Source organism: Perca fluviatilis, chromosome 17, assembly GCF_010015445.1.
Source record: "Perca fluviatilis chromosome 17, GENO_Pfluv_1.0, whole genome shotgun sequence".
Taxonomy (NCBI): Eukaryota; Metazoa; Chordata; class Actinopteri; order Perciformes; family Percidae; genus Perca; species Perca fluviatilis.
This window is the reverse complement of record NC_053128.1, coordinates 31,674,550-31,693,539: the sequence shown is the minus strand read 5'-3', so window position 1 is coordinate 31,693,539 and position 18,990 is coordinate 31,674,550. Positions and strand designations below refer to the sequence as shown.

The window sequence follows — 18,990 nt, the reverse complement described above, 5'->3', positions numbered from 1 at the left end:
CTGTCTCTTTTCAGCTTTGGTTCTAAAGGAATAAGCCCTACAAATAATATATATATATATATCTTACAGGGAGGTGTGTTCAGGTGCATTCTGGGCGTATTGCTATCTTGAGGCAGTGGGAAGTGATGGCACCATTGACCAAGAAAAACCTGGTCTAAAGTCAATAACGCAGCATTTCATTGTTATTTTAACAGAGCATTAGTAAAATGCTCCTAGGCTCGTTTACAGCGCGCACACACTATGCTTGTTACACACACAGGGACGCACAGCAGCACACACACACACACATACACACACACACACACACACACACACACACACACACACACACACACACACACACACACGCACACACACACACACAGCAGCACACACACACACACAGCAGCACACACACACATGCAGAAGATTACAAATAAAAATATTACGATGCATATCCTCCATCATAACAGCAATGCTCCAAGGTCCAAACGCGCCTGGCTTTTAAAGGGAATGGGAGATGATCTCTGATTGGTTGATTGCATGTTGCGCCCAAAACACACCTCTGATTAATGAAGACACTAAGGACAACCCTTTAGAACCAGACGCCCGGCACACAGACCCTTTTTTCCTCCGTCAAACTAGCAAAAGTGGATTTGGACACGCCCTAAACACACCTGCGCCAGGCGCTTCACACCGTGCTCTTAGATCGTTAAAATAGAGCCCCATAAGTTAAGGTTTGTTTTCAAAAGAGATTTGAGGAATTTTAAATAGCCGATATCAACGTTTCAGCTTTAGCGCCAAATTATCTCTTCACACATCGCTCTAGAAAGCTGAGTTTGGTCTGAACATTTCAATATGAAACACACAGGGATCAGTTATATGCAAATACCTTAAATAAAGGGTGAATTTAAGAAGATGTGTGAAAATGCCCTTATAGACCTCAGAGGGTTAAAATGGGAGACAGGGAACCCCACCCGACCCTACGTGCCCCCCGACAGCCGGCACGGTGCGATGGAGGGGAGTCATTATGTAACTTTTATTAAAGCATTATGTCAGTGACGTTTCAAGCCGGCTGCTTACTCCCAAGACACCAACTATGTGAACTGAGCACTCAGACCTACACAAAGGAGAGCATTGTGTGTGTGTGTGTTTAGGACTCCTGTTTCCTGTCTCTTCTCATATGGTATGTGTTCCATTATAATGAGATATAAATCTTTTGTGAGCATCTCAGAAGAGGTCTTTCACAACAAAAGCCTCCTGGTCTGTTCAGAATTGTAAATAATGTGTGTTTGGAAAGGAAAAATGGATCCAGTCTTTGAGAAGAGAAAGTCGTTTATTGTGACTGTCCTCCCCCGCGAAAAACGCCCCCCACAAGCAGCAATTACGTCCTATATTTAGGTCTCTAGCGGCGGCGCCCTCTAGTGGCCGTAGTAGTTGTGCCGGGAGGAAAGCAGGGAGTAAGGTGAGGAAGTATAATGGCGTGTTCACACCAAGGCGTTTTACACAAATTCGGCGAAGCGATTCCATAAAAAGTCAGTGCAGAGACGTAAGTAGATGCAAAGTTGTGGTACGAAGACACTAAATACTGGACCAATTTCAAAGCAGGAAGTGAGGTCCACAATGGAAATAAGTTTGTAACTTTCTTGTTTTATCCTCGACAGTTCTGATAAATGTACAATGTCACTGTGTTGGCATTGTATTGTTCAGACATAAAAATGAGACTTTTCATGCCACATCCAGGCCTTCATTAGTGACTGTTTTTGTTCTGAGACCACTGGTACAGCAGTCTCCTGCTTATGTCTGACAGGTGACTTCATGTTTGAAGAATCAAAGCTGCTGCATTTCCTTTTAAAGCCATCCGTAAGCGAACGGCAGTCTGACATCTGCAGGGTCAGCATTTTCCAGATAGTACAGTTTTCTTTTTCTAATGAGTCACGACGATGTTGAATCATTCTGTAAACATTTTGTCTCAGATAGAACTGATGTTGGCTCGACTGGATCCAGACTCAGACTGATGAGAAATTAAGTACACTTTATATCACTGTGGAGCATTTTCCAAAGCATGCCACACGTTTTGAAGCTGATTTTCTACCTCTTTAGGCAGCCGTTATTATTTTTAACATTATTTATAAACATCACGTAATGTAGTTTTTGGCAAAAAAAAACTTGAGCTCTTTGGTGTGGCATTCACCGATATTTAAGACGGATGATGAAAAAAACTGAAATAAACTGACCACATGGAAAGAAACCTCAGCGACATATGTGTTGGATGAAGTGATGTTCAACAGGTGTAAAGGACGAAAATAACATGATTTGCTTCAACAGGGAGGAGGTGACGTCCATTAAAGTCACTAGAATTGAGTAATGTAGTCTTTTATTTTGATTATATCCTAAATTGATATAAATATAAGAATATCCTTGATACTTTAATGACACTATAAAGCTAATGTTAGGATCAGTGCAAATCTTAACATACAGTATATTCTGAGAAGTCCTGAGTTGTCTGAGGGTTGGTCTAAATACTACAATTCCCATGAACCAATGAGCACATTTCTGAATTAAGAGGTAGGTTTGGGGGATTGGATGGGTCTAACCAACACAGGACTTTCACCCAGGAAAATAAAAGTAAACGGTGAGGAAATTCAACTTTACGGAACAAACAGAGCTACTTCACGTTCTGTGCCACATTCAGCGTCACCGAAAGTGAATTAATGTCTGATTTTAACCCAAACCACCATCTTTTTCTCAACTTAACAAAGTATACTGAACAAAATTATAAATGCAACACTTTGTTTTTGCCCCCATTTTTCATGAGCTGAACTCAAAGATCTAAGACTAAAAGGCCTATTTCTCTCACATATTGTTCACAAATGTGAAAAAGCACTTCTCCTTTGCCGAGATAATCCATCCACGTCACAGGTGTGGCACATCAAGATGCTGATTGGACAGCAGGATTATTGCACAGGTGTGACTTAGGCTGGCCACAATGAAAGGCCGCTCTAAAATGTGCAGTTTTACTGTATTGGGGAGGGAAGGGGGTCAGTATCTGATGTTAGGGTTAGGGTTCATCCGTGAAGCGAACACCTCTCCAAAGTGCCAGACGCCAAGAGACCAAGGAACACAGGGGTGTAGAAATACACAGACCAATGAACAGAAAGACGGGACTGCACAAGACAGTAACGAGCAACAGGTGAGAGCAGAACTGGAGGGAAACTAACAAGACAGGAAGTGCAGACCATATAAGGGGATGACACGTGACAGACAGGTAACCACAGAACACATGGAACACAGCAACAAGCACAAATCACAACACAATACACAAAATGGCCACAAGAGTGGCACAAAGGCAGTCAGTCACAGCTGGATCCTGACAGTTACGTTCTCTGCTTTAGATATGAGTCCTATGAGCTACGAACCCCTCCTGTAGTTCGTATTGAGGGTAGGAATAAAGGACCGATGTTATCGTATGATTTGGAAGACATGTTGTTTTAACCCCCCCTCTCTTCTTTTCTGTTTCCCTCTCTTGCAGCTAAACTTCCAGAGCCAACTACCACAAGTCCACCGACGACCCGGGTTGAAATTCAAACGAGAACCCCAGATCCTGTCCCATATTCACCAACAGAGGGCCCGCACTTAGACCCCCACACTTCCCCTTACACCACAGCCTCCGGGACCCCCACCTCCACCCCCACCTCCACATCAGACGACTACGATGTTCGGGATTTTGACTCAGCCAATGTAGAGTCGGTGCCAGGTAGAGGAGACAATTTGCTCCCCATGGAGCTCCCTCCCTTGCCCACCGCCCACTCTCAGCCACCGCGCCTCGACATCTCCCAGGGGGGAGACGAGGGAGGCCAGGGGGGGGCGGGCCGCAGCAGCAGCGATGACGTCTCGAGTGGGACCCCGACACAGACACAGGTAGAGGAGTGAATCTTCACTGATCTCCCAATTCGATTACGATTATCACGTCAGCGATTCGATATCTCGATGCATCACAATACGTCAAATACATTTTTCTATTAAAGCCATGTAGGAGATCAAAAACTAAACATTCTGCAGTGCTCTAATACTAAATAAATTGGATACATAAAACTATACAGCACTGAGCACATGGCACTTCCTGAAAATGCAAAACATACCAGAATATGTAAACAGAAATGTTGTTAGACCGACATTAAATTATAAACAGAAATAATCGATTATGAGCCGGCCGATTATCGATGCAGCATCGTCCATGTCCACGATTCGATGCACCGATTATTTGATTAATTTCAACACCTCTAGACACAGGTGTGCAGGCCCTGGACCGAGGCACAGGCATTTTAGGCATAATGCGCCTAGGGCAGAGCTATTGAACCCTAGGGAGTCGTCAGAGTTAGTGCAGGGGGGGCCACCAAATTATATTTACAAAATTCGAAACTTTTATGTATATATGTCTGAAAATATACATTACCATGAACATAACGTTTTGGAAGCAAATAAATTGGCCTATTTGTGACAAATGTTTTTATTTACACATTGAAAATAAGCTTACTATGCCTATTATGGTAGCCATACAGTTGAGCTTAAGGGTTCACTGCCATTCATTTTCATCCATGCAGCTCAGTTTAATGCAACTTCATTTTATACAGTATATGTAGCAGGGGGTGCCTACTTCGTCTCTCTTTTAGCTAAGGGGTCCTTGGCCTAAAAACGCTGAAGACCCCTGACCTAGGGGCATATTTGTAACTAGGGGGCCCAGGAAAAGAGAAAAGAAAAAGTGTATTTGTTTATAGTTTTACAAATAATTTAAAAATGGAAATTTACCAATCTAACACTTCATCTAAACTTGTATATATATATATATATATATATATATATATATATATTATGATATTGTTTTAATAAGAACAGTTAAGTTCAAAAAGAAACTCACTCCATTTGCAGGAAAATGTGTTAAAATGGCTTTACACAAGTTTCTCTCAGGCCCTTCAAATAAGCCTAAATTAGACGCATTAACATACCTCATTAATACATTACCATAATAATCATGTGGCAATTAAAAGTAATCTTGTTTATTCACCAAAATAACAAAGTATCCATTTGGAAGGGGGGCCCTGAAAAATGGAGTATGCCCAGTCTATGAGTATGCCCGGTGTAATCTCTCCATTTAATCCGGCTCTGCAGGTTTGGGCGGAAACCACATCAAGACCAAGTTGGTTTCTTGGAGCTACCGCTGAGTCGGAGCTGGGGGTGGAAACTTCGAAGCCGTCACAGGTGCTAGAGATCACCACAGAACGGGCCACCCCTGCACCGGGTTGGGAAACCACATCGGGACCGTCGCAGCTTCAAGGGATCACTCCGGAGGTCAACAGCCCAGAGCCAGGCCTGCCGGCCGGGAGCAGAGACATGGGCGAACAAACAGCGGTTGTTTTCAAAGAGGATGTCACCCCTGGAACCACATCTGCGTTTGACCTCGACCAATCACCGGCCGTTCTTGTAGATGGGCAGTCTTCAGCCAAACTCCATCTCATCATCGTTAATGTGCACGAAAAAAACCAATCAGGTGAGTTTTGGGCGTGACGACTGATGGAACCGAGTCGGACCGGGTCTTTTTGTTGTGAACTTTGACAAAAGTCAGCAAAAAAAGTTCCATAGCCATCATAGAAATTAAGCAAATTAAGCAAAACAATGATTCACTTTTTTTTTAACTACCTGTTTCACAGGCCTGAATATGAAAATTCTGCTTTTGTGGGAATTTCAGAGTCTCCGAGTCGGCAAATCTGCCAAAATTCAGCTCTGCGTGTCGCTTAATTGCAGTTTGGAGAAACATTTTCTCGTCTTCTTTGGTTTGGCGCACAACTAGGATTACCAAAATGTATTGTGAACCTAAGTCGATATGCCTTCTTCTTAAATATTACAAACATGGAAGCAGAACCAGAAAACGTGTGTTGACAGGGTTTGGTGCATTTGACAAAGTGCAGTTTGAAAGCAAACCGAACGAAATGAAAAATATTGCAACTTAAACCCCCGAATCCCACAGAGTCCACCCAACTATAGCTGTGAAAGCGCATTAGAAGTACATTAGATATTTCAATTTTCATCACACTGATCATAACGGCAGGAGAGAAACCCTTCTGGCAGGTTGAACATCATTATGGCTGCTCGATGGTGTTTTAAGCCCCCAACATCGACTTCAAGGCAGCGCTGCGACGGTCGTCTTCAAGACACCTAAAGGCGCGGACACACTAACCCGATAATCGGCCGTTGGACAGTCTGGCGAGTTCGGTGACTCAGGTCTGTTCGGTGTGTCTCGTGCCGTCGTAAGTCCGTGGGTCTGTTGGCGTTCATTTTGGCTGACCTGACATGTTCAGTCGGAGGCAGGGCAGTCGGGACTCACCCGGAAATGGCGAGCGGGATGAGGTGACTAGAGTCTCTCAAAATCTGACGAAAATCTTCTAAACTGACCTTTGTTGATCTGAAATGAAGACAGATTCAGCAACTGCACGGCCTATTTCTCGCTTAAAATGTTCTCAGAAACATGTTTCGGTGAACTATTTTAGTATCGTATTCTGAACGGCCGCCATGACAGTCTGGCTTTGAATTTCCGGAGAAACCAGACCCCACGTGACACGTTCGTCCAATCAGCTGCCGGTTTTCATTTTTGGGCGACAATACAGATTAGCTGCTATGGAGACGTACTACGTCTCGTCTCTTCGGTGTGTTCTGAGGGACTTTTTGGACCAGCTCGGGGAGACTGATCAGACCGACTGGCTTTTCTGCCGAGGGTCGGCCGTCTTGTTGGTGCGTAACCGCTTTAACCCTAACCGTTGCCTAATCCTAGGGCCTTCCAGGCAGCGCTGCCTGGGAGACGACGTTGGGGGCTTAAAACGCCAAACACCATTTACAGACTGAAATCTCCAGAGCGCAATAACTGTAGAAAGACTGCAGACAGTGTTCCACACCGGACTCCTGTTTGACGTCTTTTACCTCCACTGGACTATAACTCCTATTCATAGTTCCGCCTCTGCACCTTTCGCAAGCCTTTTGTGATTTGGGACCCGACTTCCTCACAGTTCATGTGAAACTGTTCGATCTTTCAGCGGGAAGATTGATCTTTCAGAGTAACCTCTCGTGTTTGTCACGTTGTGTTGTCAGGGACTTTACAGTAATCTGCCGCGGCTGATTTAGTGCTGTTTGTTGTCTACGTAGGAAACAAGGGTTTGTTAACTTCTTGTATTTGTATGCAGACAAATTGTCTCTCACACACACACACACACACACACACACACACACACACACAGTTTGCAGAGAGATTGCCAGATTGTTTGCCAGATGTGGAAAGTTATGAAGTCAGCCATTTCTGCCCGGCCAATTTTTGTAGCTTAGCATATTGTAAACACATCACAGCGTCTCCAGTGGGAAAAGCTGCCTCATGAATAGTCAAATATATTAGAACATTACTTATTTCACTTGACCTTTCTCTCTTTTTCTCACAGACACACTGATGGAGTGATTAGCCTCCTCTAAAGAGCTTTGTGTTCAACTCTCAGATATAGATAAATATCTGCAGAAAGAGCCGACAACAGCCACAAATGTTTGACTTTAATTGTCTTTTCTCTCGGGAACTGCCCAAATAGTTGAACAAACAACTTCTTCAAGAATCTCGTCTCTGTCTTTCTTCCCCCACATTCGTCTGTTTTAGCTCCTAATCTTTTGATAGAAATCTGCTGCTAGCACGGAGTCTGATCTATTATTTGTTTTTAAATTATATTTTTGTTAATATTCCCCGACATCCTCAGCGCTGTCACTGGTATTTCTGGAATTGTTTTTGTGATTTAAGAAAACGTTGGCTCAGCAGTTAGTCTCCCATTGCCGGCTCCATCTCCACAGCGCTGTGGAGGAAGGTCTGGCTACACCACAGATGCATTCTGGGATAGGAGAAACAAATGCTCTGGGTTGTTTGCATTTCTTTAAACCAATCACGGTGGGGTCAGCCCTATGGTCCCACATTTCTAGGACATTTTCAAAATTAGGTCTTCTATCTTGTGTAAATTTCCCTTCAATTTAAGCCCTATCCTCCCACAACATTTTTTAGGGTTATGGGGATAAAATCTGATACAAATTTATGAAAAAGGAAATGTGAGAACACAGGCACGCTCCAATCCCAGTCATTTTGGGCGCCGCTAAGCTTCGGACGCAGCGACGGTGGCTCTGCTAAGTAGTAGAACTTTATTTTGGTGGAACATTTGCACCCAGCTGAAAAAAAGTTAACTGTTGACACAATCCAGTACCGTTAGCTATTTAAATCAGCTGATACATGGTTAAACCTCATTGGCTCTTACCAGCAATCTCCACCAATCGGTCCCAAAACCTCCCAGTTAGAGAGGAAACGCCCTAAACATATTCTTTGTAAATCTTTACAATCATTCCCTTAAAGAACCGAGCAGACCTGCCTTGATGAACCGTCCAAATATTCTTCAAAACTTGACATTTTCAGCGTATAGCTCGCTAGCTCGAAGTTTGTTGTTGTTCCTAAAACTAACAGAGCTTTGCAAGGCGAGAGACATCCAGTTGATAGTAGTTATAGAGTAAATGCCGTAAACATATTTGTGTATTCGTGTGTAACACAGAGAGAGCGGAAGTGGAGTGGCAAACATGCGCCTGATGACTTTATCCTGGAAATGTACTTCCATTGCACCAGACTACTCTAGTTTGAAACATTTTGTTCTGATAAAAAATGTGAAAAAAAACGAGTTAACATATTCTTTAAAGGAATACGCCACCGTTTGTTGAAATAGTTCTTATCACGGTCTACCCTGGCTGTAGATAGGTGGGCCAACGCATTTTTTGTCTCAGTGCGAGTAATTAGGTTGTTTTTTTGTCTTTTTTTTGGCTCACTTTTACTCACAACATGCTAACCGGCCACATAGGATTCCATTCACTACGCTAAGCTAACTAGCGGCGGCGCTGCCGGACCAAAACGATGCATGCTCAAAAAATGCGTTGGCCCACCTATCTACAGCTAGAGGAGACCCCACCTATCTACAGCTAGACCCCACCTATCTACAGCTAGACCCCACCTATCTACAGCTAGACCCCACCTATCTACAGCTAGACCCCACCTATCTACAGCTAGAGGAGACCCCACCTATCTACAGCTAGAGGAGACCCCACCTATCTACAGCTAGAGGAGACCTCACCTATCTACAGCTAGAGGAGACCCCACCTATCTACAGCTAGGGGAGACCTCACCTATCTACAGCTAGAGGAGACCCCACTTATCTACAGCTAGAGGAGACCTCACCTATCTACAGCTACGGGAGACCCCACCTATCTACAGCTAGAGGAGACCTCACCTATCTACAGCTAGAGGAGACCCCACCTATCTACAGCTAGGGGAGACCCCACCTATCTACAGCTAGAGGAGACCTCACCTATCTACAGCTAGGGGAGACCCCACCTATCTACAGCTAGGGGAGACCTCACCTATCTACAGCTAGAGGAGACCTCACCTATCTACAGCTAGAGGAGACCTCACCTATCTACAGCTAGGGGAGACCCCACCTATCTACAGCTAGGGGAGACCTCACCTATCTACAGCTAGAGGAGACCCCACCTATCTACAGCTAGGGGAGACCTCACCTATCTACAGCTAGGGGAGACCTCACCTATCTACAGCTAGAGGAGACCCCACCTATCTACAGCTAGAGGAGACCTCACCTATCTACAGCTAGGGGAGACCCCACCTATCTACAGCTAGGGGAGACCCCACCTATCTACAGCTAGAGGAGACCCCACCTATCTACAGCTAGAGGAGACCCCACCTATCTACAGCTAGAGGAGACCTCACCTATCTACAGCTAGGGGAGACCTCACCTATCTACAGCTAGAGGAGACCCCACCTATCTACAGCTAGAGGAGACCTCCACCTATCTACAGCTAGAGGAGAGACCCTATCTACAGCTAGGAGAGACCCCACCTATCTACAGCTAGAGGGAGACCTCACCTATCTACAGCTAGGGGAGACCCCACCTATCTACAGCTAGGAGAGACCCCACCTATCTACAGCTAGAGGAGACCTCACCTATCTACAGCTAGGGAGACCCCACCTATCTACAGCTAGAGAAGACCCCACCTATCTACAGCTAGGGGAGACCTCACCTATCTACAGCTAGGGAGACCCCACCTATCTACAGCTAGAGGAGACCCCACCTATCTACAGCTAGAGGAGACCCCACCTATCTACAGCTAGGGGAGACCTAGCTGTAGATAGGTGGGGTTGTGAGTAAAAGTGAGCCAAAAAAAGACAAAAAAACAACCTAATTACTTGCACTAAGACAAGAAAATGTGTTGGCCCACCTATCTACAGCCAGGGGAGACCGTGATAAGAACTATTTCAACAAATGGTGGAGTATTCCTATAACATTTTCAGCGTGTAGCTCGCTAGCTCGAAGGTTGTTGTTTTTCCGAAACGAACGACAACACACAGATGGCGGGAGGAGAGGAATAAAGCCTGTTTTTTTTGTTTGTTTTTTTCTCCTGGAAATACTTCCGTTGATCCAGACTACATCCATGGTAATCACCAACCTACCAATAACATTCTCAATGAAGGAAAGAGTAATAATAAAGCATGAGGGAGGCCTCGTAACTGGGGTCGCCTAAATGTGAGCGGGGGGCCACTCAATCAAATTTCAGCGCTCATGTGTTTGTTACCCCCTCAGCCAAGCGGTGCCATCTTCCAGGAGCTGTGTTTATTATTGCAACGTTGAAGGCGTATTCTGTTGCAAAGGTAATCTATCATCACACAAAGCCGCCGCCGGTTTGTGTGAGGCCCAGCGACTCACTGTTTCCACTGTGTCTCGGGGAAATTCGGACAATTGAAGCACTGAGTGTAGTAATGAAATCTCTTTTCATGCTGTATCGGGTTCCGAGTCACAGCGAGGCTTTTTTTGGACTTGTTGCGGCATACGCAGGTTAACTAGTTAGATTTGTTTAGGTCGCAAAGGGGCACACGATCCGCTCACAGCGTGCGCTTCTGTTTCCTCCTCACACACGAGAGCTGGACTCAGGTCTGTGTTTTGCACATTTTGACTCACTCCCACTTCCCACGATATATAGCTTCCATGTGTACCACAAAGTCTCAATAAAGAGACACAAGCATGCATTGTTTGACAGAAGCCTCTAGCACCGACCGACTTTCATTATAAGTCTGTTTGATGTAACTAAGTACATTTACTCCAGTACTGTACTTCAGTCCAAATGTTGAGGTACTTGTACTTTACTTGAGTCTTTTTCTTTTCATGCCACTTTCTACTTCTACTCCGCTACATTTCAGAGAGAAATACTGGACTCTTTACTCCACTACATTCATCTGTTACAGCTTTAGTTACTAGTTACTTTAGTTACTCCGCTACATTCATCTGTTCCAGCTTTAGTTACTAGTTACTTTAGTTACTCCACTACATTCATCTGTTCCAGCTTTAGTTACTAGTTACTTTAGTTACTCCGCTACATTCATCTGTTCCAGCTTTAGTTACTAGTTACTTTAGTTACTCCGCTACATTCATCTGTTCCAGCTTTAGTTACTAGTTACTTTAGTTACTCCGCTACATTCATCTGTTCCAGCTTTAGTTACTAGTTACTTTAGTTACTCCGCTACATTCATCTGTTCCAGCTTTAGTTACTAGTTACTTTAGTTACTCCGCTACATTCATCTGTTACAGCTTTGGTTCTAGTTACTTTAGTTACTCCGCTACATTCATCTGTTCCAGCTTTAGTTACTAGTTACTTTAGTTACTCCACTACATTCATCTGTTACAGCTTTAGTTACTAGTTACTTTAGTTACTAGTTACATGTAGTTTCTAAAATCTGATGTCTGATTCTAAAGTAAACTAGCCGACAATGTAACGGCTACAAGTCCAGCTGAGATGATGAGACCATTAAACACACAGCTGTTTGGATCCTTTACACTTTGTGAAATAGGAGGATTCTTCTTCAATAACTACATTTTCCTGACTATACTTACAGACTTTTACTTAAAGGTGCCGTAGGTAGGATTGTGAAGATCCAGGACTTACAACACCTTTTAATGGAGAAATAAACTAAAGAAATGAATCTCTTTTGCTTTATTGTCTGCATCTGTTTTTACTTTAACTTGGCATCTCTTTGATCTGTGTCCTGTTCGTCTCTAGTTGAAAACATCCTGGACATCTTGAACCGGCCGCAGATGGTCGGCTTCCCTCAGATCACTGACCTGTCACAGCTGAGAAGCGAGGCGGTCCAGGGCAGCGAGGCGGTCCAGGGCAGCGAGGCGGTCCAGGGCAGCGAGGCGGTCCAGGGCAGCGAGGCGGTCCAGGGCAGCGAGGCGGTCCAGGGCAGCGGAGATGTGGATTCTCTCGAGGTTTCTCCCATCAACCTGCCTCCAACTGTCAGCTTCGTCAATGGGAAACACGAGGTACCGTCCAAACAATCAAGTATTTAAATAACAGATAACCACGGTTTAAAATAGTCTTCTTATTTTGGTCCGTCGTGGTTTTTGCAAATACTTTTTAATTTAGTTTTAGGTTAGATTGAAAAGTTGTCATATCATATTTTTTGTCTTAGTTTTCTTGTTTAAATTATAAGTTATAAATAAGTGCCCGTATTATGAAAAAAATCACTTTTTCTGGTGATTTGGGGTGTTATTTTGTGTCTCTGGTGCTTCCACATGCATACAAACTTAGAAAAAAATCCATCCATGGTGTTCTGAGTGAGATCCGGTTTCTGAATGTGTCCTGCCTTCAGTCTCCTGGTGAGCTGGTCAAAATCGGCACGGCTTTCTACGTCACTAGCCGGGACGAGCTGGCGCTAGCATGCTAGCTTGTTCGTTCTCAATAGCAAAGCACCGCTACAAACACGAGTTCACCATAATCTCCAAAAGAACTACTTCCATGTGCGCCTCATTTAGAAGAAGTCTCCCAGCTGATCCTGCCTTGTTACTGACCCAAGTTGGAGAAACAGCCTTTCTTTTAATGTCTATGGAGCTAGCTGACATGATCTACGATCTGAGCTACTGAGCATGTGCGAGTGCAATCAAAGATAGTACAGAAGAAAAGATGTCTCACTCTGTAGATAAAACAGAGACTTGAACACAGGGTGAAAAGAGGAGCTGCAGCAATGTGCAGTACAACAAAAATGCTGTTTTTTGAGAACACCATATTCTGGTGCAACCCTAAAATACAATTATGAACCTGAAAATGAGCATAATATGGGAGCTTTAACAGATAAGAATGATGTCCAAGCCTACAAAAGTAGGACCCAAGGTATACAGTAATAAACCTACTTTTCTGATCCATTCAGGTGACGTTAGAGTCGGGGCTGCCGGAGGAAGCCCGAGGAGATCAGTTTGAGACGGCCACACCTGTTCGGGTAGATGAGTTGGAAGAAAAGGAAGAAGACACGGAGAAGGAGAGCGCGACTCCCTTTGACTACAGTGTCATAGAAACCCACACAGAGGAGACACCAGAAAAAGAGACACCCACAGAAGAGACAAGTGACAAAGTCCCTCATCCTACAGACATGAACCCGGACGTAGTAACAGACCTGGGCGTCGATGTCTTTACTACCTCAGAGGCAGTCAAATCTCAAGACCCAGGTGATCAGACGGCAACAACGACCCCTTATGTAGCCCCCGTCTCGTCCCCATTGGACTCGGCTACCCCCGGCGTCTCCACCTACGAGGACACGGAAGGCTCTGCGAGCCGCGGCGCTGACGACAAGGTCGCCGGCGTGCAGCAGGAGGGCTCTGCGGACGACGCTTCGCCCACGCCGGCTGCAGGCGCCGTAGTCATGACCGACGAGACCGAAATCGGCGGGACGGAGCTTCCAACTGTCATCCCCGACATGCAGTCCCAGGAAACCACCGCGCAAACGCAAACGGAAGACTTTGAGGCGTCTGGCTCTGGGGAAGACGAAGCTTCGGGATCAGGACAAGGCCCGGCAGAGACGCCCCGGTTAACCACTACGCCACCGCCGGTTTATTCCACCCGTCACACCCAGCGGCCTCAAACTTCGGCGAGTTCAACAGACACAGAAGTGCCTCTAGTTTTACCGGTGGTCGACACGGTCACCGATGCAGACTCAGGTGCGGAGCAGCTGTCCGGACAGGGGGAGGTTTCTGGGGATCAGGGCGCTCCGGTTGGCCATCCCAGAGAGGTCACTGTTACTGTTTCACCAGATGTGGCAGCTGTGGCTTTTGGACACCAAACCACGCTCACCACAGACACAACCTCACAACCAAGCTCACCAAAATATCCCTTTGCTGCCACAGATACGAAAGATCCCGCTTTTATCGCAGAGCTTCACGGAGAACAGACTGAGCAGTCCACCTCAAGCTCCCCGCGGTACGTAAGCCAGCCGACGCTCTCCACTACTTTGCCCTTGTACACTTTCGACCACGACACCCACTCCGTCCCGCAGTGGGCTCTGATCCCTGACCCCGCTGCCACGCCCCTACCCGAGGAAGAGTTTGTGGACTACGACAAAGAGTTGGCGCCTATTCTGCCGGAGTCGCCACCTCAGAAGCCAGACGAAACCCTCTCCACAGAGCAACCGGAGAACGACACGTTCTCGGCTTATTCTGTGGAGGCGAGCACTGTGAACGTCGGAGGTACGTGAACGTCATCGTTGTTGGTTTGTTCTTGAGCTTTAGCGCTGTAAACATGACAGTTACTAGTTTACTTCCCGCCTGCCTGGCTGAAATATCTGTCCCGTAGTGAACGGGTAGAGACAGCTAGTAGGACTAACTAAAGGATTTCCACTTGCTTTGGTCTATTTGTGTAGATTTCCTGCCATGCTCGAGCAGTGTGTGTCAGAACGGAGGTTCCTGCTTCAAAAGAAAAGCCCAAAATATCTGCTTCTGTGCACCTGGATACACCGGGCAGCACTGTGAAACTGGTACACACACACACACACACACACACACACACACACACACACACACACACTCACACACTCACATAGCTATGTTGTCTTCATCAAACAAAACCACATTGACCCCGTACTGACAGGTGTGTGTGTGTGTGTGTGTGTGTGTGTGTGTGTGTGTGTGTGTGTGTGTGTGTGTGTGTGTGTGTGTGTGTGTGTGTGTGTGTCCAGATGTGGATGAGTGCCACTCTAACCCCTGTCTGAACGGAGCCACCTGTCTGGACGGAGTCGGCTCCTTCACCTGTCTCTGCCTGCCCAGCTACTCCGGAGAGCTCTGTGAACAAGGTCAGCTGCACCGAGTAATCACACACAGTTGCCTACTGCTATATTCATGATAGGGATGCACCGAATCCAGATTTTTGGGGTTGGGCTGAATCCTGAACCCCATGGTTGAGATTGTGCTGACTCCTCCTCCCATCCTCAGTCCATGAACACAGTAAACACATGAATGAAGTAAACAGGGACTGTCCTTCCTTTGCCGTACCTCAAGTTGCTGCATTCTGGCTGCTGTCTGGAGATTCCTTCGTGCACAACTCGTATTCTTTCAGATGTTTTCATACCAGATGTTGTAACAGCGGCCATGTTGTGTATAGTTTAGGGGTCCTCGCCACCACCAGACAAATCGGCGTTGAACAGATTGAACATGTAGCTGGACTTGAATGGCCTTCTTTTGACTGAAAGTACTGCCAAACAACAACTTTTTATGCTCACCAGTTCCATGTCCACTTCCTCACAGCCTGCTGCATTGAACGCTCCACCTACGTAAACACCTTCCGGTAATCAACGGCGCCGTCGTAACCAATATTTGGCCAAATCCTGGATTCAGTGCATCCCTGATTCCTGATTACCATATTTAACTTAACTAGCATATTTTTCTCTTTCAAATGCATAAGCTTGTGGCCTTTTTGATGTAGTAGTTGTCTTTGAAGGTGGGTACTCTGTTGAAGTTTAAAACTTATGGATCTGCCCAGTCACTCTGGATCTGCCATAACCAATCGCTAACGTTTGGTCGTGACTTCGGCTTAGCATCGCTAGCCGCACTCAGAGAAGTGAGAAGAGAATTTGGCCCACCCATGAGAGAGAGAGAGACATCATGGCTTTCAAACGAGCAAAGTGGCAGTTGGTCAAGGCCACACCCCCACCCTCCACCTTGCCCCCACACACACACACACAGAAGTGGCACATCCTAAGGAAAGCTCATTGTGGGACTGGCTCTGGTAGCTGTAATTCTGCACCAAGGCTGAATTTTGGGAAAGAGACTTCAGATACAGTATTAGGGGACCACTAAGGCCTATATAAAAGAGACTTCAGATACAGTATTAAGGGGACCACTAAGGCCTATATAAAAGAGACTTCAGATACAGTATTAAGGGGACCACTAAGGTCTATATAAAAGAGACTTCAGATACAGTATTAGGGGACCACTAAGGTCTATATAAAAGATACTTCAGATACAGTATTAGGGGACCACTAAGGTCTATATAAAAGAGACTTCAGATACAGTATTAGGGACCACTAAGGTCTATATAAAAGAGACTTCAGATACAGTATTAGGGGACCACTAAGGTCTATATAAAAGAGACTTCAGATACAGTATTAGGGGGACCACTAAGGTCTATATAAAAGAGACTTCAGATACAGTATTAGGGGACCACTAAGGCCTGCATAAAAGAGACTTCAGATACAGTATTAGGGGGACCACTAAGGTCTATATAAAAGAGACTTCAGATACAGTATTATTAGGGGACCACTAAGGTCTATATAAAAGAGACTTCAGATACAGTATTAAGGGACCACTAAGGCCTATATATAAAAGAGACTTCAGATACAGTATTAGGGGACCAGTAAGGCCTATATAAAAGAGACTTCAGATACAGTATTAGGGGACCACTAAGGGCTATATAAAAGAGACTTCAGATACAGTATTAGGGGACCACTTAGGTCTATAAAAGAGACTTCAGATACAGTATTAGGGGACCACTAAGGTCTATATAAAAGAGACTTCAGATACAGTATTAGGGGACCACTAAGGTCTATAAAAGAGACTTCAGATACAGTATTAGGGGGCCACTAAGGTCTATATAAAAGAGAACTTCACATACAGTATTAGGGGACCACTAAGGTCTATATAAAAGAGACTTCAGATACAGTATTAGGGGACCACTAAGGTCTATATAAAAGAGACTTCAGATACAGTATTAGGGTACCACTAAGGTCTATATAAAAGAGACTTCAGATACAGTATTAGGGGACCACTAAGGTCTATATAAAAGAATCCAAAGAGTACCATGTCATGGGACCTTTAATAAATGTATAAAATAAATGTGTGAACACGTGCAGGGGAATCCAGCGTGTAGCCGTGAGTCATGACCATCTTTTAGTGCTCAGCAGCCTTCCAGCGCTGGGCGTCGGCTCCTCTGCAGATCAACTCCAGCTTCTCCTCCAATATTCCTGCCATTACTCAGCAACTAATCGAGGTTCAGCCGTACAAGCTGCAGACTGCCAAGGATTAGCGTTTCCAATGAAGTTTTTAGGGAGTTAAAGATGTCTCCCCGAATATTCTTTGAGCAGCAGTAAGATGTTATAAGAAGTGAAATGATAAGGTCACGTTATTTATTTTTTTACGGTGAGGTTTGGTCGTTATTTTTAACAAGTCGTAACACTGAACTAATGGCTGATTTAGCGTCCGTTCTGTTGCTTTTACTAACAGATTTAATAGTCAGGCTATTATTTCTAAAGTAGTAAAAAATTAATTGTTAAAGCTTTGTTGGAAGTGTTTTCTCAGTGAACTTTTATTTAGCTATTTCTTAAACTTTTGGGGGAGACCGTAAAGGGGTAAACACTAGTGCTGTCAAACGATTAAAATATTTAATCGCGATTAATCGCATTAATGTCATAGTTAACTCGCAATTAATCTCACATTTTTATCTATTATCTAAACGTGTATTGTTTTTACAGGTAAACATATTTTATTTCTCCGGTGGAAGAAGTACTCGCATCTACGATGTAAAAATACTCCGGTTTGCCAAACATTTTTTTCCTACATCAAACCGTCATATTTGCTGACTAATCTTTTTGAAAGATGACTCGACGTACACGTCAACAAATGGGAAAAGCTTTAGGGTAAAATCTGAATGACAAACGTCTCAAAATGTCTTTGTTGTGCTGTGTTTTACTTATGGTTCGTTGTCAACTCTTCAGGGTTCATACGTTTTGAAAAAAACTGGAAAAGTTCCAGGCCTGGAAATTTTTGGAAACATAAAAAGACCCAGAAAGTTTTGGAAAAATCATGGAGTTTTTTTTACCACAGCATAATAATATGTGATTAATAAATGTATTTTCACGATCGTGTCTTAACCTCAGCGTTGTATTCGGGAGGCGATATTACGACTCCCACTATGAACCACAGACATTATCATTCATGTTATAGTTAAACCTCTGAGGGTAAACTTTAACACAGATTTGTATTCTTATTGTATAATGTCGACTGACATTTTCAGGAACACATAGTCATGGAAATTTGCCGAAAAAGTCATGAAAAAGTACTGGTTAAAATGCATATGAACCCTGACTCTTGGCTGAAGGTGGAGTGAAAAGAAAGAGGAAATCCCCCAGACTCCCCGAGTGGAGGGTGTTTCCATGTGCATCATAGTCTGCAGGATGTATTACTGTCTTCAACATAATGAAGATGTCAGTTTTTAACTAAAGGTCTGTGTGTTTTGTCCTTCCTGATCAGGGCTGTCAATCGGTTCAAACATTTAGTTGTATTCAGGCTGCGTTCACATCTGCAAACAGCAGACCAGTGATTCTCCGCAGCGTTGTGCGGGGGAGGGTGTAGCCTCGTGAGAGCGTCCTGATCTGGCGAGCTCAAGTTTTCCACTCGCAGATCAGTCTGGCATCTTGAGATAGAGAAAATTTGGAGCCGTTCGCCAAACGACCGACCAATCAGGTCGGTTTGGTTTTGAGGCGGTTTTAGGTGTGACGCAATGAGAAGCGTCTATCACCAACATAGGTGGTGACAGACAGATGGTTTATCCAATCAGCTAACCAGTATTTTCAGA

General features: G+C 44.6%; 1 protein-coding gene across 2 annotated transcripts in view; it reads left to right on the top strand.

The window, feature by feature from the left end:
- LOC120545145 (neurocan core protein-like) overlaps positions 1-18,990 on the top strand; it is a 51,303-nt gene that overhangs the window by 20,235 nt on the left and 12,078 nt on the right. For both annotated transcript variants that reach the window (XM_039779211.1, XM_039779210.1), the window contains exons 7-12: positions 3,512-3,900; positions 5,149-5,527; positions 12,157-12,419; positions 13,304-14,612; positions 14,786-14,899; positions 15,101-15,214. In XM_039779211.1, coding sequence (XP_039635145.1) covers positions 3,512-3,900; positions 5,149-5,527; positions 12,157-12,419; positions 13,304-14,612; positions 14,786-14,899; positions 15,101-15,214 — 2,568 coding nt within the window. The remainder of the gene's footprint in view (positions 1-3,511; positions 3,901-5,148; positions 5,528-12,156; positions 12,420-13,303; positions 14,613-14,785; positions 14,900-15,100; positions 15,215-18,990) is intronic.